Consider the following 15014-nt stretch of genomic DNA (forward strand, 5'->3'; position numbering starts at 1 on the left):
TGAGAATGCCTCTTAATTTGGTTTGATCTGATTGTTTTTTCATGTTTAGAATCAGGTTAAACATTTTTGGCAAAAAACACTGCATAGATGTTTCCTTCACAGTGCCTCAGCAGTCACATTTTACCTTGTCTCATTATTGTTGATGTTTAGTTTGATCTCTTGGTTAATCTGGTATACATACTAGATTTCGCCAATGTAAAGTTACCTTTCTTTTTGTAATTAAGGGTCTCTGGGATGATACCTGAGATTGTGTCAGTATTCTGTTTCTCACTCTTGACGATTTTTAGTGACTAAGTGACCCCTTTGATGTTGTTTCTGTTTCCTAAATAAATGCTAATGGCTGTTAGATCTATAAAAGAACACATTGAGCTGACAAGCTCCGAGTCTGCAGGCCCTCTCTCCACCCCCACCTCAGTACCCAGGAAATAGGCAGTCTCTAACTTCAGTGAAAGTAAGGTTGGCTGTCTTCTGTATTCACTGACTTAAGTTGGGCGTGTAGCTTCTGATTCTGTAATCAGTATAGGGAAAGATTTTCTTTTCACTGTGATCCTCAATACATATAGCCTTTAGATTTCACAAACGACAAATTATGATGCTTTAAATAATTTTCTCTTTGTGGTACTATAACAGGGTTTGACTTATGGTAGTCAAAGATTATTTTTATTATCTTTTATACATATTTTTCTTTTTAAAAGTAGTATGTTTGACTATATTCTTGGCTGTACTGCCTAAAATACAACCTTCAGCAAGTTAACAGCTTGGCGGCTTTTCAGATCCAAATTCATCAACAAATTTAGATTTCTTGAAATCCCTTGATATATTTTCATGGAATACATAACAGTTCTAAACTTTGGCATTGTAAATATATTCTAAATATTGATGGAATATGTTCATTTTGTTTGTTTCTTTCTTTCTTAGAAAACAAAAGGATCCTAAATAGTTAATGGTAGCAAGTGAAGTATTTTAAAGTTGTTATAGGTATTCTTTTTCTAATGTGGAAAAACTTTTTGACTACATTGCTATAATACTGATTTAAGAATATGTGGATTTCCTTATCTTGTCTTTTCAGTCTGAATGGTTTTATCAAATTGATAATTTTATTAATTTTAGTTTTCTCATTGAATATGTACTAAATCTTATAATTTTTCTTCCTTTTCCCTGTTTTTCCTTTTTTTCTTGCCTTACTATTCTTCCATTTTTATCTCTACATCAGACAAGGCTTACAGGTTCAAAATGACAAAATTAGGATTATTTCATATTTCTCTGATGTTGACTATGAAGAGCAAGAAGGTATATATGAGGAGATAGAGGGGAAGATGTCACAAGAAGCTCTAGAAAACAGTAACATAAACTTAAAGGACAAAGGGGTAAAAGAAGTGAGAACTCTTTCAAAAACTGATAAATATTACAGCCAACAAATACAACCAAAGTATAAGAATTGGAAAAAGATACCTTCTCAAAGCCAAGAGACAGAATTCTCTACTGCCTTTAATTATGACCTTAAGTTTGAAACATCTACTTTCTCTAGATATCCTCAGAAATATGATACAATAGATAGGAGAAGGAAAAAGACACCCTTATATAGTCATTTTGAAGACAGTGAAAAAAGCCAATATGAAGATAAATCAGGAACTAAGACTAACTTGAAAAGTACATATCCTAACACTGAAAATTGTGACCTTTGCCACGTTGAGAAGAAGGAACAAAATTACCCAGTTTTGAAGGAACAAAAGTACCCAGTTTTGCATCCCTACAAAAATGGATTTGTGGTTAAGAGTGGCATGTGGACCACTAACTTGGAAAGTCATGATTATGATCTTCCTGGTTGTTCTAAGGACTGTGAAAAGGCATCTGGCTTAAACCAGCATGTCACTAATTTCACTCCATTAGATATTCTTGAAGATTCTGCCAGCAGTACTTCTGATGAACTTCTGGGTTCCCCCGTTTCTGATAAGCAGGAAGATTTACTGTCACCAACATGCCATCCATCCAATGTCCATCATATTGGAGGTTATCCAGAAGAATATTATGGAGCAAATCCTGCATTCACATCACAAAGGATGAATTGTGCTACAGACACACTTGGAAATCTGTCTGGGTGCCCCATGGAAGAGATGACCCCTTCCTCTATTGAGGAACCCAAGGAGGACTATATTGATACAATGGATGAGCTTCAGTGTTTGGTAGAAACAGTGTCAGAATATTTAGCAGAGAAGGAAGAGGAGATTAATAGATTTGGCTCCCTTTCAAAAACTAAAAAAACACTTAAACACAATAGTACTGTTAATAATGCAGAACAGAAAATGCCAGGGGATCAAATACCATCTTTAAACATTGTCAAGAATGACAAGGACAAAGCCATCTCTTTCCGTGAGCTGAATGGAGTAAAATGTGCTGTTGGTTCTTTATTCAGTTCACTCACAGAAAAGGTGGGTTCAGGCACAAAGCATCTAACAACCTCTGTGGAAAAGCTGGTTTATTTAGTTCCAGAGAAAACAGAAACTCTTAATCAGACAGAGGCGATTAATTTGCCATCTAGACCCAGAGCCAAGTCAGTATCAGAGAAGGATCTTTTCATACAATCTCCATCTCCATTATCTTCTCAAACAGTTGACAATAAGGACGTTGGCAAACATGACAAAACCTCTGAAAATGAGCACATGGACAGTAAAACTGGAAGTTTAAACTTTCAGGATCCAACAGAAACTATTGGAAGGGACTCTGCTTCACAGAGTCAGAGTTCAGTTATAAAGTCTGTTTGCAGCATGCTAAATCCATTAAAAATCTTTTTGGAAAAGGGTGAAACCAAAAAAGATAATGACCAGAGCAAGCCAACGAGAAAGGAAAACTTTGTTGCGTGTGGTTCGGAGTCAAATCAAAGGGAAGATACCCTTGGCAATGACAGTAGCATTGTCACTTTGGATAGGAGTGATAGAGAAACTCCTCACTACCAAATGCCCCTAAGTGAGGATTTGTTGTCTTCCCAAGCAGCCATTGAACATTCTAACTTAGCTCATTCTGCAAATAAGAAAGATGATGTTGCGAGTCCGTTGGAAAGAGAACCCTGTACAGATCTGTCTCTGTTACCAGATCAACGAAAAATATGTGCCAAAGATACTTTAGGACATCATTGTGAAGCTGACAGCAGAACTGCAAATAAAGAGCCATCTTCAAAGCCATTAGAGGGGGACAAAATTACTGGTGATGATGATTTCCTTGAGCCACTCAGAAAATCCTTTAGCCAGTTTTTGCTCACTTCTCCTGAGACCTATTCAAAGGAGACTTTGTCAGACTCTATGAAAATTCACCAGTTGGAGGAAGATGGGTGGGAAAGGGGCCCTAAGAAAGGTGGGCATTCCTTTTCCTTTAGTGGAAAATTAGATATTCCAATTTTCAAAGTTCTTAGTCATTCTGAAAAGCAGCAGGATGTAAGAGAGAAAGGAAGCATGCTCCCTTTGTTTAAATTTTCTTTCACTGACAGCCATAAAACTGTCAATGACCAGAGTTTTCATGGCTCAGCAGTAACCACTGATGAAGAGATCCAAAGAAACTGCCATGCAAATGCCAAACTTAGTTCAATAAAATCTAGTTCAGTTCCAAATATTCATAGTAATCTAGGGAAATTTGGTGATATAAAGACATCTAATAAGAGTGACCAAATAAATACTCCTGAAGATGTCACACTTAATAAAATAAAGTCTGATTCGGCTCCAAATATTAATAATGATCTTGGGAAATTTGGGAGTATAGAGGAATTACACTCAAGTGACCACACAGCAATAGAGAACTGTGAAAGAGATACCTTAAACATTCCTGGAGTTGTGTCCAAAGAGCATATACCTTCAGATTCTTTAGGAGAAAGTAAGAATTTTACACACGTGACATCCTCAACAGTACCAGACTCTTCATTAGCGTTTACTTCTACCATTTTGAAACCCACCTTGGTTGATGAAATGAGTGATGACAAACTTGTAGATAAAGCTTCCAAGAAAAGAACCCAAGGAGGCCTCCTTTCTGGCCTGTTTAACAGGTTTTCTTCTCTTGAAAACTTGTCTAGTCAACAAGAATTAAATGTGAAGAAAGATGACTCTCCTCACAGGAATAATACACTGAGCTTATTCTCTGGAATATTTAACTTGATATCAAATAGCAGTATGACTGATTGTAAGCCAGATGAAGCAAAGTCCATGTCTTTAGGTGACCTAAAGGGTTTGAATGGAAAAAAGTATTTATCCTTGGATGAGATCCCTGTTACTTCATGTGTGACTTTTGAGAACCAGAGGAACCATGAAAAACAGGAAATTTCTGGCTTCATAAAAAGCTGCTTATCTTTACCTAAAGAAAACATATCATTATCTGATGCTTGGGTTGATAACCATTATTGCCCTCCTACATGGAAAAACCAGCAAAGTGAAAAGAATTTCCCCTCTTCTGAGAACAGTGTACTTCACTGCACTCCAACTGCTCAGCAGGACCTATTAGAGAAATCTTTGGCCAAGAGGCAGACACCACACCATGCTCTTGAGGCAAAACTACATGAAAATTCTAACAAGTTAAATTCACCTATGCTAAATACTAACATTCTTAGTCAATCAAACCACTATCAGGCTTTTGAAGAGATGAACAATCCTTTCTCTTATGAATGGGATTCTGATATAAAAGATTTCTCTAAAAATTCCAGAAAACTTCAGCCAGTTTATTATATGTTGAATCAAAATACATTTCCATCAGCCGATGTTTTCTTGTGGCCTGACTCAGAAAATCCAGCAATAAACTTTTGCCAAAAAGATCAAAATGCAAATATCTTGGAGTGGAGAACAAATCTAAACAGTGTCGTTTGGTGTGACTTACCACATGAATCATTCAACCAGTTAGCATTTAATGAAGCTTACTTATTGCGAGGTGATATGTGGGCAGCTAACTCATTATATGGAAATTCTTGTTATCTTGCAATTAATGAGACTAAGAAGGCACTAGAAGAATTGCCCATTGACTTAAGTTGTTCTTCAGGTTATGAGAAGAGTACATGCCCCGTAGTTGATCTAGACTCATTAAGAATGGATGAAAATTTTGTTTATTCAAGTGTTGGTTATGAATACCAGGAATGGTTGTCATGTCTTGAAAATGGAGTGTGGTGGCCATCAGAGGATGGAGATTATGGATATTTTATGTTCCACGATGGTCAATATATCTATTCTTTCCTTACTGATTCTACTGGGCAGTATGCATATTTATTTATACCTGATTGTTCTTATGAAGAGTATTTGAATTGTGACTTACAGACAAATGATCTATCAAGTATTACATTAGATGATAGCACTATTCCTGCTTACAGTTTTAAAGTACTTGACAGGGAAGACGAATTACTGTGGTATGTTGAAGAGGAACCAATTGATGACCCTCTTGATTTATCTGTAGTTTTGCCAAGAAGTGAGGGACCAATGTATCTAAATTTAGGAATGTTTTCACAAGTACTTGAAAAGTCAAGTTATGGCCAAAGGGATCAACCATTAGATTTTTCAGGCTATACTCCTCAAAAGTCAAAAGGAGATTTTGTATCTTTTAAAGAAAGGCTGGGTGGTTCTGAAGACTCTGAGTGTACATTGGATTTCAGAAATCAGCCCCAAATGATTGGTAATCATGTCTTAAATAAAAATCAAATTATAAAGGGAGATAAGAATCAGACTCTAGCGAAGGATTCATCAGTTAACCTTTCCAGTTTCCAGTGGATCCACTCTTCTTCTGAAGAAGCTGCCTCTTTGATTCATCCTGAAAATAAGACTAACATCCCACAGCAAACAGAAGAGATGTCATCATTGAACAAAGTGACTTCGTCATTTTCTGCTTTGGGTGCTTCAACTGGAAGTACTTTGAATTTTGATAAGAATGAATCCTTAGAGTCTTCAGCCATGCAGAAAATAGATCAGCAGTCAAACTTAGCAGAGATCACAAATGATGGTCTTCAGTCATTAATCTTGAGTAAGCAACTAGAGAGTAACTCCCAAAATGAGGAAGAAAGTCTTCTCAAGAAGAATTCAGAGAGACAAATGGTATCCAATGTTCAGCGACCAGAATTTACTAAAAATATGAAGAAAGAATTCCCTTTAAATAAAAGCGTTCATGTGAAAAAACAAAGTTTGTTAAAATCTGTTTTCCAGGTAAACCAAACAACTTCTCAGGCTCAATCAGATATAGAAGACGACAAGATGATTACAGCTGATTGTGTTTCAATTCCTCTCGTATCACAGTTTAGTAGGAATGAATGCAAGAATTGTGAGCCTCCTCAGGACCAGTCTTCCAAAGAGTCTGAGAGAACATTATTTAAAAGTGCACTGAAACTCTTTGGTCGGGGAGAAGACTCTTCAGTAAGTGCAGTAGCACACGAGAAACAGGAATCTCGATTTTTGAACTTCTTTAAAACCCAGGTGAATAAAGAAGGATCACCAAATTTAGAAAAGAATGGTGATAAAAATAGAAAGATATCATCTCAGGAAAAGAATGAATCTCCTGGTGTTTCAAGTGTTTTTGGTTCCCTTGGGGATTTCTTTAAAACCAATGTATCTCCTAAACAGACAACTGAAAATATGTCTGTTTCTTCAATGACTAATAAGGATGAGGTCAAGTCAAGTCCTAATCCTGCACATCTAACTAAACAGGATGTTGGGAACTTTCCTGCTGCACCAGTTTCCTCTAAAGGGAAGGTTCGAGTTAGAAATCTGAACAAGCAGACTACTATTGATGACAGTGAGCTAAAGGAACCATCAATTAGGGAGATCCAGGGTGATCATTTGACTGACGAAGAGGCACCCTCCAGAGACCACCAACTCCACCAGTCACCAAATTCATCCTTCTCAACAGGTTGTCTCAAAGAATCCTCCAGAGATTCTTCAGTAGAGACTAGTGGTGTGTCTACAGTGACAGAAGTTCCAAGAAGTGATAAAATATCATTAGATATTCTGAGCAGAAGAAATTCAAATGAACAAGATCATTTTTCTGACAAAGACCAGAGTTTTTCAACTGCCACAACATCTCCATCCCAACCAGAATTACCAACCAGAAAGAGTATATTTTCTTTCCTGACTGGATCCGAAAAATCTGAGAACAGAGCCTTTACTACTCTACCAAGAACCACATCTCAAGGAGAAGGGCTATTCACACTTCCTTCCTTTTTTTCCACTGCTAACTCAGGCAGCAAGAAGCATGCCTCTCTTAATAGCTCTTTCAGTTTCTTCAACTTGTCCTTTTTGGATGAAAAGCAGCAGACTCCTGGGGAAAAACACAGCCTTTCCGCTGTTGCTCCAGTGACTTCCCAGCCCTGTAAGAAGCCAAGTGTTTTTGTAGACATGAGTGATACAATGACTAGAGAAGATTCTAATGACAGTAGAGGTAGCATAGTCCAGGAGGTAGTTCATGAACAGCAAATGGCTCCTTGTGTTTCCATTAGCAACACCACTAAGGTTATCTCCCTTGCAGATGAGCTCAATGTAGAAAATGACTATCCAGGAAAACTAGGTTCCAGTAATGGACCAGGGACATCTTTAAAAGATTTCCAGGTAAGTCAGTCACAAAAAGACATTGTTCCTCATTCACCACAATTTCAGGCACAGTCTGAAACACTGCTCATTGGTCCAGAGACCCTTGAGGTATCTCCCCATGAAGAAGAGGCTTTCATACAGGAAGCCTTTCTGAGTGACTCACCAGCCAGCTCTTTTTCACACGATAGCCATTTGGTTGAAAAGCTCAACCATTTTGACACATGTACTACCTACCACCAAACTGAAAGATTTACTAGTGACCCACTGAACTTGCCCTTAGAAAAGGCCCCTGATGAGGTCTTAACGCAGATCCTGGAGCCAGCTTCTTCCTCCGTGGAGCCAGGATGTACAGATCACCTCCAGAGTCAAGATGCAGATAAAGTGGAAGACAAATCAGTGTTGGACTCTTCAGTAGAAATGCTTTCAGGGTTTGTGACCAAAGTGAAATCTTTCTCTGGGTCCTTAATTGAACCTCCTAAAACTTTCTCTGGACTTTTCTCTTCTCCTAAACCTCCAAAGAAAAACTCATTTTTCTCTTTTTATTCTGGTGCATCATCTCAGCCTCTCAAAGGTGAGTTATTTGGACTTTTTAAAAGTCCCAAACCAGAGACACACAAACAAGAATCATCTATTCCAGTTACTGCATTGCTTCAAAATGGTGGTTCCAGACATACTGAAGAATCAGTACCTCCCGAAAATTTGTGGAAAGAAGCTACCTTTGGAGCAATCAATTCAGAAGCTATAGTCAGTGACTGTAGAATGACTGTGGTTAGTGCAAAGTCAGACTCGGAGACCTTGACGGATGATCCTAACCTAACAACTGAAATGGAAAACAATAATATTCCTGACAATATTCCAGAACCCCAACGTTCTGAAACAATTGAGGCTGCATCTTCTGTCTCAGGGGACGATACTGGGCAAGGAGTATTGTCTCTGAGTGATGAAGGAGACATGGGGATGTTGCAGGGTACAGACACAGAGGCATCATTGGAAGCAGAGCATATCTCATTGCCAGCACAGTTGCATACAGAACCTACCTGGATTGCCAAAGAGCTTCCTCCTCCAATTCACCTACCTCTTCCTCTTGAGCCAGAGCCAGATATGCAATCTGCCTCCACAAACCAAGACTTCTTAGAGCTACAGGCAACCAATTCACTAGAAACCAATACTACAGTGTTCAGTGAGGCAAGGGTTGGCCAGAGTGCCACACTGGAAACCCAAGGGTACCTTTCTCACTGTCCGTTGGAGGAACCTGTGCTTTCTGCCAAAGAAAACTATGGGATACTTGATGCCCAGAAAGGTCAACCTGCAGTCCCCAAGGAAACGGAGCAGCCAAGTCCTCATTTTGAAATCCCAAACATGATCAATTGGCCAAAACTCCATTTCCCATCCTCTGCTACTGACTATCGGAAACCACTGAGCTCTTTCTTTTCCTCGCCTTCCTCCTCTGGCAATAGAGCAGCAGAGACTGGTTTAATGTCCAGTTTTAAGAAGTTGTCAACTCTATTTGAGGGAGGTAATGAGGGGAAAGGGAGTAGTGCAGTGGCAAGTGATTCAAAACTAAGGTTTGGAAAGAAGCTGGATCTTTCATTCGCGTTGCCGAAACAGAACAAATGGGACCCTGAACAAATGCCTGCAGAATCCTCCTCTCCAGTTTTGGTTATCAGCAGTGATCAGGACCTTAAATTCAGTGAGGCTGACAAAACTTTGGAGTCTTCTCAAGTGTCTGGGGCCAGTGCTGAGCCAGCTAAGGTTTTGACTCAGCCCTCTGGGACCTCTGGGCAGCTGGAGACCAGGCCAAGTATATGTGCTCATGAGCTTTCAGGGCCTGGAGAAGTGGAAAACCATCAGGAAATCCCAGCATCTGGAGAACACGGGGGTACCAAAGATAACCTCTCTGACCCCACCTGTCCTTCAGAGAGTCATGAGGAAGAACACTGCACTGTCTCTGAGCTACTTCACCAGCCAGAAACACATGAAGAGGAGACAGCGCCTGCTAGCATTGACTCTGATTCAAATGTACAGCAGCCAGTTGCCCTACATGACATCAAGGAACCAAAGACCAGCAAAAGGCCTGTTCTCAACTAAAGCATCATAAATGATTTTAAAGAATTGACCATTTATGATGCCGTGACTTAGTGGTAGCTTAATCATAGCCTGCTTTTTATCCTTCCTGTGTCTTTCCCAGCACCTGAGCTTCATGTTAATTAGGGGTTAAGTAAGAAGAAATAATAGGTGGATATTGTCATCTTCTCTTCTCTCTGCCAAATGTAATTCATTTATTGGAACAAGGAGCTTCCTGCTTAAAGGGAAGACTAGGTCGTGAGATTTACTCACTCTGGTTTGCTCTGCCTTGAATAATGCAGAATGGAGGAGGGAGGGCAAGAAGAGGCAGCAAGTCACTGAGTGGCATATATTAATTACAACCACATGATAGGCTAGAATGCTTCCTTGGACCTTTGGCACTTATATCTGTAATAGCTAGGAGAGACCTACTTTGCTTTGCTTTTCCAAGTCTTCTAAGATGCTTTCTCCAGTGGCAATGAGGGTATTAAGTAAAATACAAAATGCAAAGGATGGCTTGGAATAATCTATACTATATATATTCCATATGGATTTGCACAGCTTCTTCCAGTCTCTGCATTTTACTACCCATGAGACTGGTGTCTGATAAGTGCTTTCAGTACAGTCTCACAGGAGCTCAGGGCTATCGTTTGCTGTAGTTATTCAGTCTGGGTCATTGTGCAGGGTCCACCTGCAAAGGATACTATTATTTCCCCTAAGAAGAAGCACCATACAGGGCATTTTAAGAATGCTGCCTTGAACGCTGGCCCAAACCAGTCTAAAGAGGCTGGTCAAGTACTTTGGAGGTTATGTGAGTATGTGCGCACACATGTTCATGTGTATATGTGTGCTGGGAACTACTCAGAACAGTGGCTTGGTACCTATCCTGCATGGGATGGAGAATCATAAATCAGCCTGGAAATACCAGATAATTGGGAGGAATCATAGGGAAAATATCACTGGAAAACAATAATGATTTATCTTCATTTGGCCAAGAGTAAACATAAGCCCTTTAGTTAAAGCTTGACTCTTTGGCAAGGAAATTCCTTGTCCTTTTGCACGGAGGCTTTCCAGCAGAATACCAGAAGTAAAACGAAGGGCCTCTGACTTGGGATGGAACTATCCAAATGGGCTAGGATAGATCTTGTATTGATAGATCATCCCCAAGTCCCTCCATTTTGAATAGGACTGAATCCCCCAAATTCAGTATACGGCTTAAGGGAGTAACTTTGAATAGTATTCTTTCTGGTCACGATTCACTGCCACATTTGCTATAGCTGCTGCCTCTTATACCAGGGGAACAAATTTCCTTTCTGGGTATGGGAATTCAGGTGGTTGAGAGAGGGTTAGGCTGGCCTCTCTTCAGGTACAGAAATGCATTAATATGGCCCTGACTCAGATCTTGGAGTTGGACTGTGTCCACTTTGCCCAAAACTGAGCCATGTCCTGAGAGCAACTTAGTTATAGATGGGCAGGTTCATCTTTGGGACACTCGCTGTGCTGCCAGGGATACCACTGTAACATCCATGTTGATGAGACCATTCCCCTGAGGAATTTCTTGGTCCTAGCCTCCATTTCCCAGTGGCTTCCATTACCTCATACAGATGGCTGAGAGATAATTGAAGGAACATGTTCACTCTCCTTTGCTCATTCTGAGGAACACACATTTACATTTACAATTGGAGAGGAAGAAAAGGGGATCTCAATTTAATAGGTAGTAGAAAAAGGGAGTAGAGTTCATCCATCCATTTTATTCTGTGGAAATTAGAAAACTTTAATCACAGCCAGGACAAGTTTTTTAAGAAGTCCGAGTAGAGAATTTTAGGCATAAACAGACTATTTTAATAATTCTTAATCCTACTTACAAAATAGCATGTTAAGATAAAGAATTCTTCAAAGTCAACTGCAGGGTTGAGGTTAAGTGCTATTGGAGAACCCAGCATGTTGTGTTATTTTTCCTGTTGTGATTTTGCTGAACAGAGACTAGTTCTTCTAGATTGTGAACTTTGGTCCTCTCTTCCCAGGAACCTCCTGTTTGTGATCCTTGCCACTGATAGAATCATTATTTCCTGGATTTATCCATTACTTCGTTCTGGTCCTTAGTTTGTATGTATTTACTGATGTGTCTTCTTCTTATTCTCACAGCCCCACCAGCAGTAGTAGGTATGGCTCCTCCTGTAATGTGAGTCAAGGAAGCTCTCAGCTGAGTGAACTAGACCAGTGTCACGAACAAGATGATGACCGTCGGGAGAGGGACTTGATTCATTCCTGCCACAGCTCTGGCAGCTTCTCCAGAGACAGCCAAGTAGGTTTTGGAGAACAAGAGAAAGCCTTGGAGGTGGCACGTGAAGAGGAGAAGGGAGGAGCATGTGAACCCAAGGAGACGAAAGAAGATGCTACAACCCCTCCACCCCCAGATCTGGTGCTACACAGAGACCACATCCTAGGCCCCCAGGAGAGGTAGGTGATGGCTACCTTGAGGAGCTCACATGGTTTCCTCAGTACCTGCCCTATGGTATTGTTGAACAGAATGCAGTTGTTTTTTGTTTGTTTCCCTGCAGCCGGGTGTGGTTGTGATCAGGATACTGAGGCTTAGCTCTGCACTGCTTCCTTTGCTTTTTGGTGTAATTTCCAATGTATTTTGAGGATCTCTGAAGAACATTTTAACTGCAGTGTACCAGGCCTTCTAGAGCCTGCAGTTCTTGGCTCACTAGTTGACCCCACATATGACAGCCTTTGAGTCTGGAACTGACCTGAGCCTTGTAGGTCATTTCATTCAGAGGAGCTGCTTTGAATGAAATAGGCTTCCCACCCGATTAATGTTTAAATTTCTTTTGTGAACATTATTTTTTTGTTTTGTTTTGTTTTTTCCCTGGCTGACAAAACTGGGAAAGAGTTAAAGAATTGGTCTAGAAGCCAGATCTAACCCACCCTTCTGTCTCCCTGGGGCCTAGCAGTATGTCTGGCAGTTGGTACCCATAAGGAGAAAAATTTAAAACTTGTCCTTTTAACAGTCACATAATGAGGCTTAGTACAGAGTTTGAGTATTGTTCTTATTGAGCTAAATTGGTCAGTGAGCTGCTGATAGGTTGGGGCAGAGCAGGGTTTCTCATTCTTAGCACTGTTGACATTTTTAGCCAGATAATGCTTTGTTACGGGGAGCTGTTGTATGCATTGCAGGATTTTAGTAGCATCCTTAGCCTCTGCACACTAGATGCCTGGAGCAACTCTCAGTGTGACAACCAAAAATGTCTCCAGATACTGTCAGATTTCTCCTGAGGGGCAAAGCTGTCCCTAGTTGAAAACCACTGGGGTAGAGTGATAAGGGCTCGGTGTGACTTAAATTCTCAAATTTCAAGGTCATGGGAAGATCAGAGCAGTGAATGCTGATTATGTGGTAAAAGTTAGAGAATGGTTGATGCCTCTACTCCACCACTTGAAGGTAGAAACTTATTTTCTGTTTGTTTTCCTGATTTTTAATCATCTCTGGTGGCTCATCTAGTAGACAAGACATCAGGGAGACTGAGTTCTGGACCAGCTTTTTTACTGGATTGACGACCCACTGAAAGACAGCTCTTTGTCGACCTTGGACTTTAAAGATACTGTTGTCTGGGTAGAGTTTTTGGTGGAGCAGCAGACGGTGCCTGGCCTTCTCTACTGGCTCTGTCCTCCCAGATCCTAGCTGTGCAAGTGACGTCCAGGCCAGTTTCAGAAGTGCCCACAAATGTTTTAAAACAATTGAACCAGTTAGGTGGCATCAGAGCCTAGCATATATTTTATGTGTCTAGATGGTGGGTCCTTTTTTACTGCCTTGTCAGTAGACCCCAGTGAGAGAGAGGAGAAGCACCATCACCAAGAATTAACCGCTATTCCACAGTTAAGATGATGATGATTTGTTCTAATATACGCTAGTGTTTCTGTCTCAAAGCTACTTTGTTATATTTATTGTTCCTTTCGCTGAGGGTGGTCCTGAGGCAGCTCAAGGAACAAGATCATAGCAGGACAAGGGCTCTGCCTTTTTTCTTAGCACTTTGATGTAGTCTAGGAATTGGAAAGCCTTCCAAAATGCTTAGTGGAGCAGGAACACTTTGCAGGAACAAAATTCTGCCCTAAGGATGCTATGTAGAACCCTCAAGGGAGACTGGTGATCTTGAGAGGTAGGGGGAGAGGGTTACTCCACACCTCTCTGCATGGTTTCTATGTTAGTCATTGACTTAGGGTCCTTGCCATTGCTTCTGGTATCCTGATCCCTGACTGTCCCAATGAGCTGCCTCATCAGGTGAGTGGAAAAGTGGGAAGAAAGAGAGGGAACAGATGAAAAGCTAAAAGGACTTGTCATTTTAGGAATTTTTTTCACATTGGATATTCAGGACTATGCTGTTTTAGTGGCTTGAATCACTAGATAAGTATAGGCATGAATACAACAAACCTTTTAATTTTAGGTATTTGGCAGTTTTGCCTTGAGCACTGTCATCTTGTGGCCTGGGCTGATTTTTAAGGAACATTCTTTTCTCTGTTATAAGTGTTCCCGAGGAGAGTGCATCTTCGCCATTTACCCAAGCCAGAGCGCACTGGATCCGAGCAGTTACCAAGGTTCGACTCCAGCTGCAGGAGGTAGGAAATCTGTTGTTCTGGTTCTAGTTGGGACAGTTTTTCCTTTGAAATTGGGAGACATATGGTGCTGAAGAAGCAGTCAATGATTAGTCATCTTACAGTGTGCTTCTGGGAATGCATGACAAGTAAGCTAGAGCCTTAAGAGATGGGCAGGTAGCCATTGGCTTCCCTCTATGCTGATTAATGGAAATCAAGTAGACCTAGTGGGTTAAGAGCCTGAAAGTAAAATTAAATGCTATTTTCGGTACCATTATCACCTGTGAGGGCATTTTATTTTGAGTTTTGGATAGAAGACTATTTCAAGGCCTCTTAGGATTAGTTGTTTCCCTTGGCGAGCCAGTTCAAATACCACTGGCTGACCTTTACAGGGCCAGAAATTTTACTCAGAAATTTAGTGTTCAGAAGTTTCTACGGGCTCCCCTAATTTAAGACCCCAAACATCAACACATTAATATCTAAAACAGTGTAAAAAAGTAAAAATAGAAATATTTTTCATTTGCAGCATTGCAAGTTTGAAGTGCCCTTATCTGTGTGTCAGTAGGCACTTTTCAGGCAGAAAGGAGGTTTTTATTTTATTTATTTATTTATTTTAACATCTTTATTGGAGGATAATTGCTTTACAATGTTGTGTTAGTGAAAGGAGATTTTTAAATGATGACAGGTGGCTGTCCGTAGTATAATACCTGGCAGATACTAAAAATGCAAGCATGTTCACATGTGTAAACACACTTAAAAAGTAATTTATTTTGAAATAATTTCAAACTTAGAAAAAAGTTGCCAAAATAGTAAGGAACTTCCATA

The 15014-nt window shown here is 40.1% G+C and overlaps 1 protein-coding gene across 15 annotated transcripts in view; it reads left to right on the forward strand.

Annotated features, from left to right (window-relative positions):
* UNC13B (unc-13 homolog B) overlaps window positions 1-15014 on the forward strand; it is a 217056-nt gene that overhangs the window by 111440 nt on the left and 90602 nt on the right. For 13 of the 15 annotated variants that reach the window (XR_016393585.1, XM_089913356.1, XM_089913350.1 and 10 more), the window contains 2 exons: window positions 11745-12059; window positions 14123-14213. Coding sequence is in view for 14 of the 15 variants with exons in the window: in XM_089913356.1 (XP_089769482.1) it covers window positions 11745-12059; window positions 14123-14213 (406 nt within the window). In the remaining variant the exon portion in view is untranslated. The other 2 variants (XM_089913362.1, XM_089913349.1) reach the window with 2 other exon arrangements.

The sequence above is a fragment of the Delphinapterus leucas genome, chromosome 6 (genome assembly GCF_059928025.1).
Source record: "Delphinapterus leucas isolate spDelLeu-1000000601 "Yukka" chromosome 6, BTC_Dleu_Yukka2, whole genome shotgun sequence".
In the NCBI taxonomy this organism is placed as follows: domain Eukaryota; kingdom Metazoa; phylum Chordata; class Mammalia; order Artiodactyla; family Monodontidae; genus Delphinapterus; species Delphinapterus leucas.